Source organism: Crotalus tigris, unplaced genomic scaffold (assembly GCF_016545835.1).
Source record: "Crotalus tigris isolate CLP2741 ecotype Arizona unplaced genomic scaffold, ASM1654583v1 scf7180000017950.1190679, whole genome shotgun sequence".
Classification (NCBI taxonomy): domain Eukaryota; kingdom Metazoa; phylum Chordata; class Lepidosauria; order Squamata; family Viperidae; genus Crotalus; species Crotalus tigris.
The window spans coordinates 511380-527398 of record NW_024096740.1 but is presented as its reverse complement, the minus strand read 5'-3'; the positions used below and the strand labels follow the sequence as shown (position 1 = coordinate 527398).

Genomic DNA, 16019 nt, shown 5'->3' with positions numbered 1-16019 from the left:
AGTTGGACCATAAGAAAGGCTGAGCACCAAAGAATTGAGGCCTTTGAACTCTGGTGCTGGAGAAGACTCCTGCGAGTCCCCTGGACTGCAAGGCATTCAAACCGGTCAGTCCTAGAGGAGATCAACCCCGACTGCTCTTTAGAAGGCCAGATCCTGAAGTTGAAACTCAAGTACTTTGGCCACCTAATGAGAAGGAAAGACTCACCGGAGAAGGGCCTAATGCTGGGAAAGATGGTGGGCAATAGAAGAAGGGGACAACAGAGAATGGGGTGGCTGGATGGAGTCCCTGAAGCAGTAGGCATGAGCTTAAATGGACTCCAGAAGATGGTAGAGGACAGGAAGGCCTGGAGGAACGTTGTCCATGGGGTCGCAATGGGTCGGACATGACTTCGCAACTAACAACAATCCCATAAAACAGTGTTTCCCAACCTTGGCAGGGCTTAAGAGGGGTGGACTTTAACTCCCAGAAGCCTTGTCGGCTGGGCAATTCTGAGAGTTGAAGCCCAACTCATTTTTTAAGTTACCAAGGTTGGGAAATGCTGCCACCACATTTGCGTGACTGTAATTGCAGGGTCTTTTTTTTTTCTTTCAAAAAATTGACATTGAAACAGTAAGGTGACCAACCGTCCTCCTTTAGGGAGGACACTCCTCCTTTTGTAAGTTCTGTCCTCCCTCAAAAAGTGTCCTCCTTCACGTCCTCCTTTTCGATATTTGAAGACTAATCTGCAGGGCTTTTCTTCCCTCATAGAACGCTCAGAATGGCGTTCCGGCACCTTTTTTTTGATGGGTTTTGTTTTCAACTTTTGCATGAGCTCTGCTACTCGGATTATTGGCTTTCGAAAGCCCATAGGAATTGCTGCTGAGCGCACCAAAATACCCAGCCGGCAAACTTTGCACATGCAAATTGTCTGTATTATTGTTGCAATGAATAAAAGGTTTCTTTTATTTACGATATTTTTTTCTTCAATTTATTTGTGTCCTCCTTTTCATTGTAAAAAAGTTGGTCACCTTAGAAACAGGGAAAACGGAAAGTTGAAAGAGCAAGTTGGGGAAAGGGTTTGATTTTCACTGCCTTTGGTCTCAAAATCCAAACAACATGATCTGGACTGCAGTCCTCCCTATTCTCTCTTTCTTTATGTAAGCTAAAAATGCCCTAAACTCTTGACTATTCTGAAACATTTCAGTTTCTATTCTGAAACAGCCACATAATTACAGGCAGTCCTTGATTTACAACAGTTCATTTAGGCCGGGCAGTCGCTCCCAACCTTTTCTACACCTCGCACCCCTAGAATGCTTCTGATATATTCTCCCACTCCTTACAAAAGTTCCGGGCTCAATTGTGATCCTACGTCGAGGACTACCTGTATCGTAGCAACGGCGAGTGCTTTGTTTTTATTTCCCATCAGAGTTTAAGCCTGGCTAGGGAATTCTGGGAGTTGAAGTCCATGCATGTTAAAGCTGCCAAAAGCTACTCTATAGAACAGTGGTTCTCAACCTGTGGGTCGGGACTCCATTTGGGGTCGAACGACCATTTCACGGGGGTCGCCAAACAACACAGTCCGCCATTTTTTCCCCCTTTTCCTTAGCTGTGCTACTCCCTTTTATTCTATTGGCTTTTGAAAGCCAATAGAATAGACTCTCTTGAATAGAGTCTAATTCTATTGGCTTTCAAAAGCCAATAGGAATTGTCCAGGCTGTGTCTGCCCTGCTGAGCCCGCCAAAAGTCCCATTCTGCAAAGGGTGCTGCACCAGTTGAGTAGTCCTCAACTTATGACCAGTTGGGGGTCGCGGCATTAAAAAGATTGAGAACCACTGCTATAGAAAGTCCCTTCCAACTTTATTTTGTTGTTGTTGTTGTTGTTATAATATGGCATTTGAAGTGAAAAGGACCAGAAGAGCTGCATTCCCTCTGTACCAGGAACTCGGTGGCTGTTGGCCTGTATTTATCTCTGAGGGGGAAAAAAATGCAAGAATTTAATGACAGGTGGGTTCACAGAGTTAGCATGTTGTCCCCAACACTGGAAGTTTTTAAGAAGAGACTGGACAGCCATTTGTCTGAAATGGTATAGGGTTTCCTGCCTGAGCAGGACTAGATGACCTCCAAGGTCCCTTCCATCATCATCATCATCATCACCATCATCATCATCAATAATAATAATAATAATAATAATAATAATAATAATAATAATAATAATACTGGGAGCCCAAAATTTCAGATAACACCCTCCCTCCCAGGTTTTTTAAGAACAGCCCATTGGAGGAGAATCGCTGGCTGACTTGGCACAACAAGGCTAAGCTAACATCTAATGTAGTTGACTCGCTTGTGGTAAATGGGAGAGTGCTGTCCCCCTGGGACGGGGGTAGGCAACCTTGGCTCTTTTAGGACTCGTGGACCTCAACTCCCAGAATTCCTGAGCCAGCCATACCGAGGGGAAAGGGAGAGGTTTCCAAGCTGAGCCAGGCTGGCTCAGGAATTCTGGGAGTTGAAGTCCACGAGTCATAAAAGAGCCAAGGTGGCCTACCCCCGTCCCAGGGGGACAGCACCCTCCCATTTACCACAAGCGAGTCAACTACATTAGATGTTAGCTTAGCCTTGTTGTGCCAAGTCAGCCAGCGATTCTCCTCCAAACAGTTAAGGTGAGAGAGTTTGAATTCCTGGAGGGGCAGGGGAAAAAAAAAACCCTCCGCAGGCGGATAGAGAAAGCGCTGGGAAACAAATACCCCCCCCCCAAAAAAAAATAGTAGAAGAGAAGGAAAACCGCTTCTTCCGGTTCCGGTTCCCGTGGGAAAGTGGTCTTTGAATTTTCCCACGCCCAGGTTGCCCTGGTTGGAAAGGTTTTTTTTCCCCACGCCTGGAAGGGAAAACAGGCACGTGGGAAGGGCTTCGGGTGCGGGAGGGGAAGCTTCTCCCTGCAGGCTGCAATGGCAGGCAGATATTCCACCGGGGAAGCTTTTTGGGACCGGGGAAAGGATGGGGGAGGCAACTGGGGGGTATCTGTCCAATTCTGTACCTTGGGTGAGGTTGCCCTGAGCCAGGCTTGGCTGAAAGACCATATTGGCCGACTGGTCACAAAAGTGTTCACCCACTTTATGCTGAGCCATAAACCATGTTTTTCTCAACCCTGGTTGGGTTCACACAAAAGAGCCCAGCCATAATGTGGTTTGTTTTGCTTTAGAGTTGAGCAAGCTGGATCCGTGGTTGTGTATCCGGGGGAGACACTGCAAACTCCCAACAGAAGCAGTCAGGGATATAGTGTTTGAAAAAAAATATCCTTAACAACAACAGAAAAAGCAGGACAGTGATAAAGATAATGGTTTAATTGTAAAAATAAAAGAATATTTAATAGCTTGCCGGAACACAGTAGGATGCTGCCTTTATGAGACTCATCCTCCCTAAAATATTATTAAGTTGCATTTTGGCTATTTTTTTTAAGTACTGTTATTAATAAATCTGCTTTGGCTATTCTGTTTACTTAGGTGTTGTGCCATCCTAAAACACTGCAAATAAAATAGGCACAAGCTAAATATGATAATGGTTGAAACTTAAAAAGGTGTTTTATTTCTTGCAAGACAAGATGTTTACTGATTTTAAAATTTTAGAATCGTGCACCCGACATTGTCATTGATCTGGTTGTATGTAATGTGTTCTGTAGGTTTATTTTGTGTCTGTATGTGTGAGAGTGTATGTATTTATATGTGTCTTGTCTGGCCATCCCTCCCTCCATCCATCCATCCATCCATATCTATCTGTCTGTCTGTCTATCTACCTTCCATTCATATCTATCTATCTATCTATCTATCTATCTATCTATCTATCTATCTATCTATCTATCTATCTATCTATCTATCTATCTATCTATCTATCTATCTTCCATTCATATCTATCTGTCTGTCTATCCATCTATCATCTATCTATCTATCTATCTATCTATCTATCTATCTATCTATCTATCTATCTATCTATCTATCTATCTCTTAGTATAGTGTAGTGGTTAAGGTTAAGATGCTGGTGGGGAAACCCAGATTCTAGTTCTCCCTTGGGTATAGAAGCTGGCTCTCAGATCTAGACTAAGAAATCAAAGTCAGACTACTAGAATGGGGCCTGAGTAGTAGTGAGAAATTAAATTAGGAATCCCTCTGCACAGAGGAAGTCAACAAATCTTAAAAGTAAATGTAATCAGTTCTATTTAGAAAGGGCCATCCTTTGACTGGGAGCTGCCTTGTTTATAAGGGGGGGGGACCTATTTAAACCTATTTAAATCAATAAATCTCCATCACCATTTATATGATTTAACTAGAGAGGATTCTAACATTTTCACTTTCTTTTGTGTGGACGTTCAAACATTTTATTAGTTTATCAAAATATAAATACAAAAGAAAATAACAGGAAAAAGGGGATGAGAAAAGTGTAGGATAAGAGGGGGGGGGAAAAGTGTTGACTTCCAACTCCTTTTGATGCAGGAGTAGAATATCATCAAAACCTTGATTATTTACTTTTATATAATCATATAAACTTGCCATTTCTATAGCAACAAACTAAAACCCAAAACCAAAGTTTCATTTTTCTCCCCACCTCGATCACAAAGTCCAGAAGCCGTTCCCAAGTAGAAACAAAAGTAATTGTGGTTTTTTCCCCCCCCTTTAATCAGAGCGGTCATTTTAGCCATCTCTGCCAACTCTTATCAACTTTGGCAGCCCTCCGTCCATTGTGGGTCACGTCCTCTCCCTTAAGAGCACTGCAGCACCAGCCCACTCAACATCTTGGAGGTGTGAGGATGGCTCATCTCCTTCCAGACCTTTGCAAAGAGACCCCTTCGAGCGACGACGGTGGCCTCTGGGCCAGCAACAGGAACCGCAGGCAGAAAGTGAAGGAGGAGATCCAGAGGGAAGGGACGGCCGGCTTAGAAGCCCAACGCTTGCACTTCAGGCACTTTGGCTACCAAGAAGCTGAAGGGCCCCAAGAGGTGTGTAACCATCTCTGGGAACTTTGCAACCTGTGGCTGAAACCCGAAAGGCACACCAAAGAACAGATCCTCGAACTGGTAGTCCTGGAGCAATTCCTGACCGTCCTGCCGCCAGAAATCCAGAACTGGGTCCAAGATCTCCAGCCAGAGAATTGCATCCAGGCGGTGTCCTGGGCGGAAGATTTCCTGCTGAGACAGCAACAGGAGGAGAGTCAGAAAGAGCCAGTGAGTATATTTGGCCCCCGGCCGTTTCATCGAAATTATGGTGTAGATCAGTGTTTCTCAAGCTGGGCTGAGGAATTCTGGGAGTTGAAGTCCATACACCTTAACGTGGCTGAGTTTGAGAAACAGTCTAGATCAGGGGGTCCTCAGCGTATGGGCCGTGGCCGACTACCGGGCCGTGGACTTTTAGCCAGCAGGTCACGGAAATGGCTGGCTGGCACGCACACACATGCATGCGCACTTCCCCCCCCCCACTCGCACTAGCACCCGTGGCCCCGTTTGTGCTTGCACGCAGGTATGAATGGAGCCTCTAACGCAGTGGTTCTCAACCTTTTTAATGCCGCGACTGGTCGTAAGTCGAGGAATACTCAACCGGTCGTAAGTTGAGGACTACTCAACTGGTGCAGCACCGTTTGCAGAATGGGACTTTTGGCAGGCTCAGCAGGGCAGAGATAGCCTGGACAATTCCTATTGGCTTTTGAAAGCCAATAGAATTAGACTCTATTCAAGAGAGTCTATTCTATTGGCTTTCAAAAGCCAATAGAATAAAAGGGAGTAGCACAGCTAAGGAAAAGGGGGAAAAAATGGCGGACTGCGTTGTTTGGCGACCCCCGTGAAATGGTCGTTCGACCCCAAATGGGGTCCCGACCCACAGGTTGAGAACCAGTTTGAAACATTTGAAGGCGTTGAAAGCCTTAAGAAAAGGATTTGCACTGTCCTACATCATATTTTTAATATCTCTGGAGTGCCCTTTTCCTCACTGATCACCCCAGATTTCCCACCCTCGTGAAATGGTCGTTCGACCCCAAATGGGGTCCCGACACACAGGTTGAGAACCACTGCTCTAGCGCCAGGTGGGTGTGCATGGCCAATTTATGCAAGCACGAACGGGGCCGCTAGTGCCGGGCGGGTGTGTGTAGCCCCATTTGCATGTGCGCGCACCAATTTGGAAGCTGCTCTTCTTTCCTCCGGGCCATGAGCCTGGAAAGGGTGGAGGTTTCTGGTCTAGATAGCTATGCTGGGCGTGTAGATAGCCTAATTCTTCCCTCTCTCTTCCTGTTACTATTTTCAATTACTTGGAGATTTTCTCCTTGCAAGAAGCCTTGTTGTTGTTAGTTGTGAAGTCGTGTCTGACCCATCGCGACCCCGTGGACAATGTTCCTCCAGGCCTTCCTGTCCTCTACCATCTTCTGGAGTCCATATAAGCTCTCGCCTACTGCTTCAGTGACTCCATCCAGCCATCTCATTCTCTGTCGTCCCCTTCTTCTCTTGCCCTCAATCTTTCCCAGCATTAGGCCCTTCTCCAGTGAGTCCTTCCTTCTCATTAGGTGGCCAAAGTATTTGAGTTTCAACTTCAGGATCTGGCCTTCTAAAGAGCAGTCGGGGTTGATCTCCTCTAGGACTGACCGTCCTTTTAAGACGGCCTGCTCCTGAATGTGTTGGTTAATTTTGACTGCTTGCTCTGTGATTCCTGGACTTCCATTGCAGAGGATGAGAGTCTTCAAAGAAGAGACAATCTGTTTTCAGGAGGCTGAAGAAGCTTCGTCTGATTCCTGGCAGAAGGTCATTTTAGGCGAAATCAAACAGGAAGAGGAAGAGGAGGATGTCACATCTCTTGGTAAGGGGCTCCCTTCTGTAGCCGTGAATGTCTGGGGTGGCTTGATTGTGGCTTCTTTTGTTTGATGATTAGCAGATTTGCTAACCTGGACAATCATGTTTTATTCAGTGGACAGATCATAGCTTAGAACAGGGGTCTTCAAACGTGGCCCTTTTACGACTTGTGGACTTCAACTCCCAGAATTCGTGCCTGGCTGAGGAATTCTGGGAGCTGAAGTCCACAAGTCGTAAAAGGGCCAAGTTTGAAGACCCCTGGCTTAGTACAAGGATCTCCAAATGTGGTTGTTCCACATTGGCCTAGACGCCCGGTGGTTTGCCGACTTCGTGGAGCTTTCCATCTTCCCGCCATGGAGGATTCCTCCAGAACGCATCTCCCTCAGCCAAGGGGCCCTTCAACACCCGGATCCCCAGTGGCTCCAGTTGGCCGCCTGCCACTCGAGCAGAGAAATTTAACCAGACAATCCTATTCGTCGAGGTTGATCTCTATGGTCCAAGCTTCCAGGCGCCCCTCTACTAATAGGATCTATGATGCAACATGGAGAAACTTTTGCCTGTGGTGCGCTAAGCACCACCTCCAGCCTCTTTCTGTGACCATTCCGAATATTCTAGACCAGGGGTAGGCAACCCAAAACACTCAAAGAGCCACTTGGACCCGTTTCCCACCGAAAACAAAACACCGGGAGCCGCAAAACCCTTTAGATATCTAAAATGAAGATAACACTGCATATATCCTTTTTTACCCTTATTATAGGTGTGTGTGTGTGTGTCTGTGTTTGTATGTGTGTGTATGTATGTGGGTATGTGTGTGTGCGTATGTATGTATGTATGTATGTATGTATATACACACATACACACACAGGTAAAAAAGGATATATGCAGTGTTATCTTCATTTTAGATGTCAAAAGGATCTCTCTCTCTTTCTGTCTCTCCCTCTCTCTCTATCTGCCCTTGGTCTGCCAGTCCTCTTCCCCCACTCTCTTTCTTTCTCTTTCTCTCTTTCCTCTCTCTCTCTCTCTCTCTCTCTCTCCCTCTCTTTCTCTCCCCCCCTCTCTCCCTCTCTCTGATCTTCTGCTTACCTGGCAAGCTGGCTTCAAGCTGTTCTCCAACAAGCTCAGGGGTAGGCAACCTCGGCTCTTTTATGACTCATGGACTTCAATTCCCAGAATTCCTGAGCCAGCATAGCTGGGCTAGCTAGCACTCTCCTGCCCTTCCTGCTTCCTGCAGAGACGCAGCAAAGGGAGGAGCTCCGCCCAATTAGCTTTTCAGCTCCTCGGAGAACACTGTGAGTGCACTCTCTTTTACACACACACACACACAGAGAGAGAGAGAGAGACAGAGACAGAGACAGAGACAGAGAGAGAAGCAGGGAAGCGCAAGTGCCTCTCTCTGTCTCTGTCTCTCTCTGCAAATGGCAGAGGAGGATGGGAGCCACAGGGGAAGGCTCAAAGAGTCGCATGAGGCTCCAGAGCCGCAGGTTGCCTACCTATGTTCTAGACTATTTGCTGGAGGGTATGGATAGAGGGTTAACGCTTAGCACTATCCGCAGGCAGGTAGCTTTAACTGGACTTCAACTCCCACAATTCCTCAGCCAGCCAGCATCCGCTTGTCTTTGCTTCAACCATCATAAATATGAATCGATTGCCGAGCGTCTGAAATTTAGATCACGCGACCCTGGGGATACCATAAGCGTGAAACACAAGTCATAAGCCATTTTTGTCAGCGCTGTTGTAACTTCAGTGACTAAACAAACTGTTTTAAGTCGAGGATTGCCTGGACTTTGGTTATACTCCTTCCCAGGACTCAGGCCCCTCTTATCCGATCAATGCCTTGGTAGCAGCTCTCCCTTCTATCCCTCAATGCCATTCCCTTTGTCTTCCGTGTTGGGTTTGATTTTCAGAGTTATCTATCTGTCATACGTATCAAACCACAGACCTATCTTGCAGGTCTTGAACCTCTAAGCAAGAATAATCCTTAACTCCATTTGTTGGGAAAGGTATTGTTTACTAAAAGGTCCAGTGAAGTGCAGTAGAGCAGGGGTCCCCAACCTCCGGTGCCGTGGCATGCCAGCAGCTGGTCCACAAAAAACAAGCAAAGCCCCATCCACGGGATGCGGGCAGCACACAAAACCACGCATCCTCCGGGCCGGGGAAAAACCTCTCTCCACGCAACCGGTCCCTGGTGCCCAAAAGGTTGGGGACCTCTGCAGTAGAGCAAAGCCAGAACTGAAAATTGCTCGCCAAAATTCCCAAGTGTAACTTTCCCTCCCTTAAGTGCTTCCCATTGCTTGCCCCCCAATGTCCAATGAAATTCAAAGAAGATGTTTTTGGGTTGGGATAGGATAGGATGGGATGGGATAGGATAGGATAGGATAGGATAGGATAAGGCCTGAAGGAACATTGTCCATGGGGTCGCGATGGGTCGGACACGACTTCGCAAGTAACAACAACAAGGATAGGATAGGATAGGATAGGATAGGATGGGATGGGATGGGATGGGATGGGATGGGATGGGATGGGATGGGATAGGATAGGATAGGATAGGATAGGATAGACCTTGGAGGTCATCATGTCCAATCCCCTGCTCAGGCAGGAAACTCTATACCATTTCAGGCAAATGTCTGTCCAGTCTCTTCTTACAAACCATCCACAACTTCTGGAGGCAGGTTGTTCCATTGGTTAATTGTTCTAACTGTCAGGAAGTCTGTCCTTAGTTCTAGGTTGCTTCTCTCCTTGATTAGTTTCCATCCATTGTTTCTTGTCCTGCTTTCAGGTGCTTTGGAGAATAGCTTGACTCCCTCTTCTTTGTGGCAGCCCCTGAGATATTGGAACACTGCTATCATGTCGCCCCTCGTCCTTCTCTTCATTAAACTAGACCAGTGGTTCTCAATCTGTGGGTCGGGACCCCATTTGGGGTCGAACGATCATTTCACGGGGGTCGCCAAACAACGCAGTCCGCCATATTTTTTTCCCCTTTTCCTTAGCTGTGCTATTCCCTTTTATTTTATTGGCTTTTGAAAGCTAATAGAATAGACTCTCTTGAATAGAGTCTAATTCTATTGGCTTTCAAAAGCCAATAGGAATTGTCCAGGCTGTCTCTGCCCTGCTGAGCCCGCCAAAAGTCCCAGTCTGCAAACGGTGCTGCAAGTTGTCTGCAGCGAAGGCGAGCTGTCTGGATGTTTCCACCTCTCCCTGCTGAGCAACTACTAAAAATATAAGTAAAAGAGGGCCAGGGGTGGGAGGTGGGAGGCCGGTGGGCGCAGGGAGGGTTGCTGGTGTGTGTGGGGCCTGGCGGGTGCCTTACCTCCCTTGGGCTGGGCCAGCTGGTGGCCCAGCCGGTGGTCGGCCTGCTCCGTCTCTGCCGCTTGCCAGCTATGCCTCAGCCGGCGCAGGGGGCGGCACCACGCATGCGCAGCACTCCCGGGCAGGGAAAGTCCTCGACTTACGACCGGTTGGGTAGTCCTCGACTTACAATCGGTTGAGTAGTCCTTGACTTATGACCGGTTGGGGGTTGTGGCATTAAAAAGGTTGAGAACCACTGAACTAGACATACCCAATTCCACCAACCGTTCCTTATATGTTTTAGCCTCCAGGCCCCTAATCATCTTTGTTGCTCTTCTCTGCACTCAAAGGTGTGGGTTGGTGTACAACTGCATTCCGTTCCCAGCTGGTTGACCTTGAAGCCGTGTCTCTGGCAGATACAACAAACTGTTTGTTATCCCCAAATCCTCCCCCCCCTCCCATCTTCTCCCCGAAGTTCATGGCAAAGTGGCACCAAACGAAGCGGAGCACAAGTGTGAGGTGGCGGTTCTGACAGTTTAGAGCAGAGAGTGACCCCAATCTCGTCTCCTCCCCGACAGGTGGTGAGCAAGTGCCTGAGGAGGCCTCGGCGAATTCTTCAGAACCAGGATCACAGGGGATTCTCTGCAGAAGAGCTGATCAACATAGGTCCTGTACGCCTGAACCAGAGGAAGCCTCTGAAAGCCAGCCAGGAGGCTACATGGAAAAGAGGAAAGACGGCCTTATTGCCACTTCACTAGGTTTCCAGCAGGCCAGGGGAAACAGAGGTGGAGTCCAGCCCAGGATCCAAGACGAGCAATTGAAAAAATGCCTGGACTGTGGGAAAGGCTTTGTGTGGCCCTCCGAACTGATCGAACACCGGCGGTCGCACACGGGTGAGCGGCCCTATTCCTGCGTGCACTGCGGGAAGAGCTTCAGCCGCAAGTCCTACATTATAAAGCACGAGCGGATCCACACGGGCGAGAAGCCCTACATTTGCGCCCACTGCGGCAAGGGCTTCGTTTCTAAATCGGACCTCATCAAGCACGAACGGACCCACACGGGCGAGAAACCTTACCTCTGCCCCGACTGCGGGCGCAGCTTCAGCAGGAAGCAGTTCCTGGTGAGCCATCGGAGGACGCACACTGGGGAGAAGCCGTACAAGTGCGCCGAATGCGGCAAGAGCTTCAGCCAGCGGACGTGTCTGGTCATCCACGAGAGAGTCCATACCGGCGAGAAGCCGTTCCAGTGCCCGGTGTGCGGGAAGAACTTTGGGAGAAGGGATATTCTCGTGACACACCAGAAACTCCACGCCCGAGGAAAGGCTTTGCGCTGCTCCGAGTGGCTGTGAAATGGCTACTTCAACGAGCACAGGACACGAGGGGCCTCCTTCCGCAAATGTTATTTGGGAAGGGATTAAAAGTGGCGAATGGAGAGGGGTGCATGTAAGTGTAGGACAGGGGTGTCAAACTCAATTTCACTGAGGGCCGCATCAGCATTGCAGTTGCCCTGGGGGAGCTGGGTGGGTGTGGCCAGAGTGGGTGCAGCTTACTGGGTGGGTGTGGCTACTGGGTGGGCATGGCCAGTTCTACATCATTCGTGTCAAGGGTGCCTATGGGGGCCTGGGCAGGAGTGGGACAGATCTGAGGGTCTCTGGCAGAAGGGGTGGGACCGGGGCAAGTGCCAAGACATGGTCCACTGGGGCAAGTGCCAAGATGGCCACCACAAAATTGTACATTGGCTCCCAGGGGCCTAGGCCAGGGCCAAGGCAGCGGCCAGGTGACCTGCTTAAAAAGTGACACAACTTATGGCTGTACTTGCAGACTCAATTACACTCGTAAGTCAAGGTCTACCGATACCTGTAGTTAGTCTCTTAATTGCTGTGTTTTTTAGGTTTATTTTTATGAAACATTTTTAACATTTGGGTCAAGTTTTGGTGTTAAGTGTTTGGGTCTGGAAAATTGTGAGAAATTGGCAGGTCCTAATAAACCTCAAGGACTCACTGGAGAAGGGCCTAATGCTGAGAAAGATGGAGGGCAATAGAAGAAGGGGACGACAGAGAATGAGGTGGCTGGATGGAGTCCCTGAAGCAGTAGGCGTAAGCTTAAATGGATTCCAGAAGATGGTAGAGGACAGGAAGGCCTGGAGGAACATATTCCATGGGGTCGCAATGGGTCGGACATGACTTTGCAATTAACAACAACAAATAAACCCCAAAGTGGTCATCACAGAAGGGAAAGGAAACAGTTCAGTTGCCTTTTGGGCAGAGGGGAAGCACCATTGATGCAGCCATGACCTGGATGACTGAGAGTCTCCACAGACAAACAAAAATAAAAATCTATGGAGATTCTCGATCATCCAGGTCACCGTTATCCCAAAGATGCTTTTTCAGGAGGCAACTGGACTTTCTTGTTTTTCTTCAAAGACGTTTTGCTTCTCATCCAAGAAGCTTCTTCAGCTCTGACTGGATCCCCCCACCATTCAGTCAGAGTTGAGGAAGCTTCTTGGATGAGAAGCGAAACGTCTGAAACGTCTTCCAAGGAGAATCAAGGCAGTCCAGTTGCCTTGTGAAAAAAGATGTTTGGGAAAACGAAAAGAAAGGAAATCAGCACCATGGACAGCTCCCTGCAGGGTTTAAAAACCTACCTATGCTGTCCCGTTGTTGCTGTCAGCACCATGGACAGCTCCCCAGTGAAACTGTATAGTCAGAGCCTGGAGTTACTTTTTAGCATCCTCTGAGCAAACCGAATTTAGAAAAATAGTACAGGCAGTCCTCAAGTTACAACTGTTCATTTAGTGATGGTTCAAAGTGACAACAGCTTTGAAAAAAAGTGATTTATGACCATTCTTTCACAGTTCCAACTTTTGCAGCATCACCGTGGTCCTGTTATCAAAATTTAGCTGCTTGGCAATTGACTCGTATTTATGACGGTCGCAGTGTCCTGGGTTCACGTGATTATTTTTTGCCACCTTCTGATGGGCAAAGTCCATGGGGAAGCCGGATTCACTTAACAACTGGGTGACTAGCTGAACAACTGCAGGGATTCACCTTTACAGCTGTGGCAAGACATGTTGTAAAATGGGGCAAAACCGTCTTAACAAATGTCTCACTTAACAACAGAAATTTTGAGCTCAAAATTGTAAATTTAAGGACCTACTTGTACTAACAGCTTAACTCATTGTTTCTCAACCTTGGCAGCCTGAAGGTGTGTGGGCTTCAATTCCCAGAATTCTCCAGCCAGCTCCTTTAATTTCATGTCTTTTCCCAGCTGTTCATTAATAATAATAATAATAATAATAATAATAATAATAATAATAATAATAATAATTGGTAGTAGTAGTTGGAAGGGACCATGGAGGTCACCTACTCCAACCCCCTGCTCAGGTGGTAACCCTACACCATTTCAGACAAATGGCTGTCCAGTCTCTTCTTAAAAACTTACAATGTTGGAGCATTCACCGCTTCTAGAGGCAGGTTGTTCCACTGATTGATTGTTCTAACTGTCAGGAAGTTTCTCCTTAGTTCTAGGTTGCTTCTCTCCTTGGTTAGTTTCCATCCATTGCTTCTTGTCCTGCCTTCAGGTGCTTTGGAGAACAGCTTGACTCCCTCTTCTTTGTGGCAGCCCCTGAGATATTGGAACACTGTTATCATGTCCCCCCTCATCCTTCTCTTCGTTAAACTAAACATACCCAATTCCAGCAACTGTTCCTTATATGCTTTAGCCTCCAGTCCCCTGATCATCTTTGTTGCTCTTCTCTGTGCTCTTTCTAGAGTCTCAACATCTTTTTTACATCGTGGTGACCAAAAGTGTACAGTAGAAATGCCACTTTTGGTTAAGTTTCCACCAATTTTTCTTCTAATTTCTTTATATCTGTAGCCTTGTTCACTTAATAATACTATTTTACATCGCTTTCTGGGCAACCAGTCGACTCTTTGCACTCTTTGCACTCTTTGTATTATGTTTTACAAGCTCACTAAATGAAAGAACACAAAAAACCCCCAACCAACTGGATAGTGATCACATAACACACTGACAAATGCCCTCCTCTCAGCTTCAGTACATGGCATCAGTAACTGAATCCTACTGTGATCTGATTGGCTCATTGCCAAAACAAGATGATGCCTGATTGGCTCTCTAAACACTCGTGAAAACTACCTGATATCAACCTAAGCAAGTTGTGCTTCCTTTTTCTGGTTATTTGGCTATAGCTTTTCATAGGATACAGTACAGATAATTGAACAAACTATGTTGCATTACATTCTTGATTAAATTATCTTTCCATTGATATATAATGTTATGGTACTACTCCCCCCAAAAAAAGTGGTGTTATTAGCCATCAAACCTCAAAAAGACACTTTTCCCAAAACGTTTCCACAATTTTGGCCACTACTGTACAGTCACATGTTCATAATTTGGATGTTTGGCCACTGGCCTGTATTTGTGACAGTTGCAGTATCCCAGGGTTACATAATTGCCATTTGTGATTTTTCTAATCGGGAAGGGAAGGAAAGTCAGTGGGGGAGGCCAGATTTGCTTAACAACTTTGTGCTGCCCTTAATGATCGCAGTCATTCGTTTAACAATGGCAGCTAAAAAGATTGTAAAATTGGACGCAATGATGTCAGTGATGGAAGTTCAGGCCCCAACTGTGGTCTTGCATAGTGAGGGGGAAAGTCAATTTGTTAAGATAAAGAACTAAAGCCCTCTTTATAATTTAAGGAAAGCCTATTAATCAGCACACCTCAGGTAAAACTATTGAAAATGACACAGCAAAATGAGCATCAGTCATGTCAAGAAAGCAAAGAATTTAAAAGCCCCTTTCAAGTATGGAACAAACATCTTGAGGGTAACACACACAAAAAAACCCGAGTTAAAAGATAGAGGAAGGAGAGCATCAAGCAAGGAATAACATTAAAGGAAGATATCCAGTTTTGGTCACCACATTACAAAAAAAAAAAAAAATGTTGAGACTTCCGGTTTGACATTGTGGTGTAACGGGTGTTAGAAGACTGGGCTCTGTCTTCCATGTTCGATTTCGTCTCGCTGGGGACCCTAAAAAAGATTGAAAGAGGCAAACAAGAAGGAGGGGACCCTTGTCAACGGGTCTAGACGGCCCTTCCTCTGGATCTGAGGAAGCCCTCCAAACTGGCGGGGGAAAGACTGGCTACATTCGTGTGGCCAGTAAGAAGCTGCTGACAACCGAAGACGCGCACTAACTAGCAATTTCTGAGCAACGTGGATGGAACTGGGTGAGACTTTATCTTCTTTTTATGGCCCTAATACTACCTTCCTGGAAAAAAGAATGTGCAAAACAAAGAATCCTCGCCGATGAGAGAGGGAAGTTATTCCCCTGCTCCCCCAGGAAAAGAAAAGTGGTGAATTAATCGCTTTGGGGGGGGAAACAGAGGAAACTACAAGATCAATATGGAACTAATACAGATCTATAGCTTTGAAATTTGAGGACTAAAAGTACCTTTGAGACTTTTTTAAAAAAATATTTGAAAGTTTGCAAAATAAGCTTGGATTTGGAAAGCTGGACGACGGTGTCAATGACATCTAGTGGAGAATTATGGCACTACAATTTATTATGCTTAAGGGAAACTTGGCTTGAAGCCCAGACTCAGATAAGACTCTTTGTTGTTCCTGGACACGTTCACTTTTGTAGACTGCAGCTGGGAAAAGGGAAAAACAAAAACTCTTGGGCTGCTTATCTGGGTTGGGGACCTTATTGGATTATAAAGACTACATACAAAAGCAAAATGAATGTTCCATACTCAGCCTTAAGTGGTAAAAAAATCATCTTCAACACCTGTCTCCAAAGCTCCCAGCTTGATATATCAACGAAAATGTTAATGAATCTCAGAAAGAAATTATTTCCATGTTGAAATCAATCCAAGAGACAATTGTTTTATTTCAGGATGAGACTAAAAATAATGCAA

The 16019-nt window shown here is 46.5% G+C and overlaps 1 protein-coding gene across 1 annotated transcript; it reads left to right on the top strand.

Moving 5' to 3' along the window:
• Window positions 1-2788: 2788 nt before the first annotated feature.
• LOC120308825 (zinc finger and SCAN domain-containing protein 30-like) lies at window positions 2789-11620 on the top strand. The gene is made up of 4 exons (XM_039345352.1): window positions 2789-2868; window positions 4650-5189; window positions 6675-6804; window positions 10661-11620. Exons 2-4 carry the CDS (start codon window positions 4776-4778, stop codon window positions 11428-11430), a joined length of 1314 nt encoding a protein of 437 aa, XP_039201286.1. The 5' UTR covers window positions 2789-2868; window positions 4650-4775; the 3' UTR covers window positions 11431-11620.
• The last annotated feature ends 4399 nt before the right edge of the window (window positions 11621-16019 follow it).

Excerpts from the sequence above, each read along its gene's own strand:
- LOC120308825 (XM_039345352.1), top strand. The coding sequence starts at position 4,776 with ATGGCTCATCTCCTTCCAGACCTTTGCAAAGAGACCCCTTCGAGCGAC. Across the intron at positions 5,190-6,674 it reads AGGAGAGTCAGAAAGAGCCA|AGGATGAGAGTCTTCAAAGA; the intron begins GTGAGTATATTT and ends CTTCCATTGCAG. Across the intron at positions 6,805-10,660 it reads GGAGGATGTCACATCTCTTG|GTGGTGAGCAAGTGCCTGAG; the intron begins GTAAGGGGCTCC and ends CCTCCCCGACAG.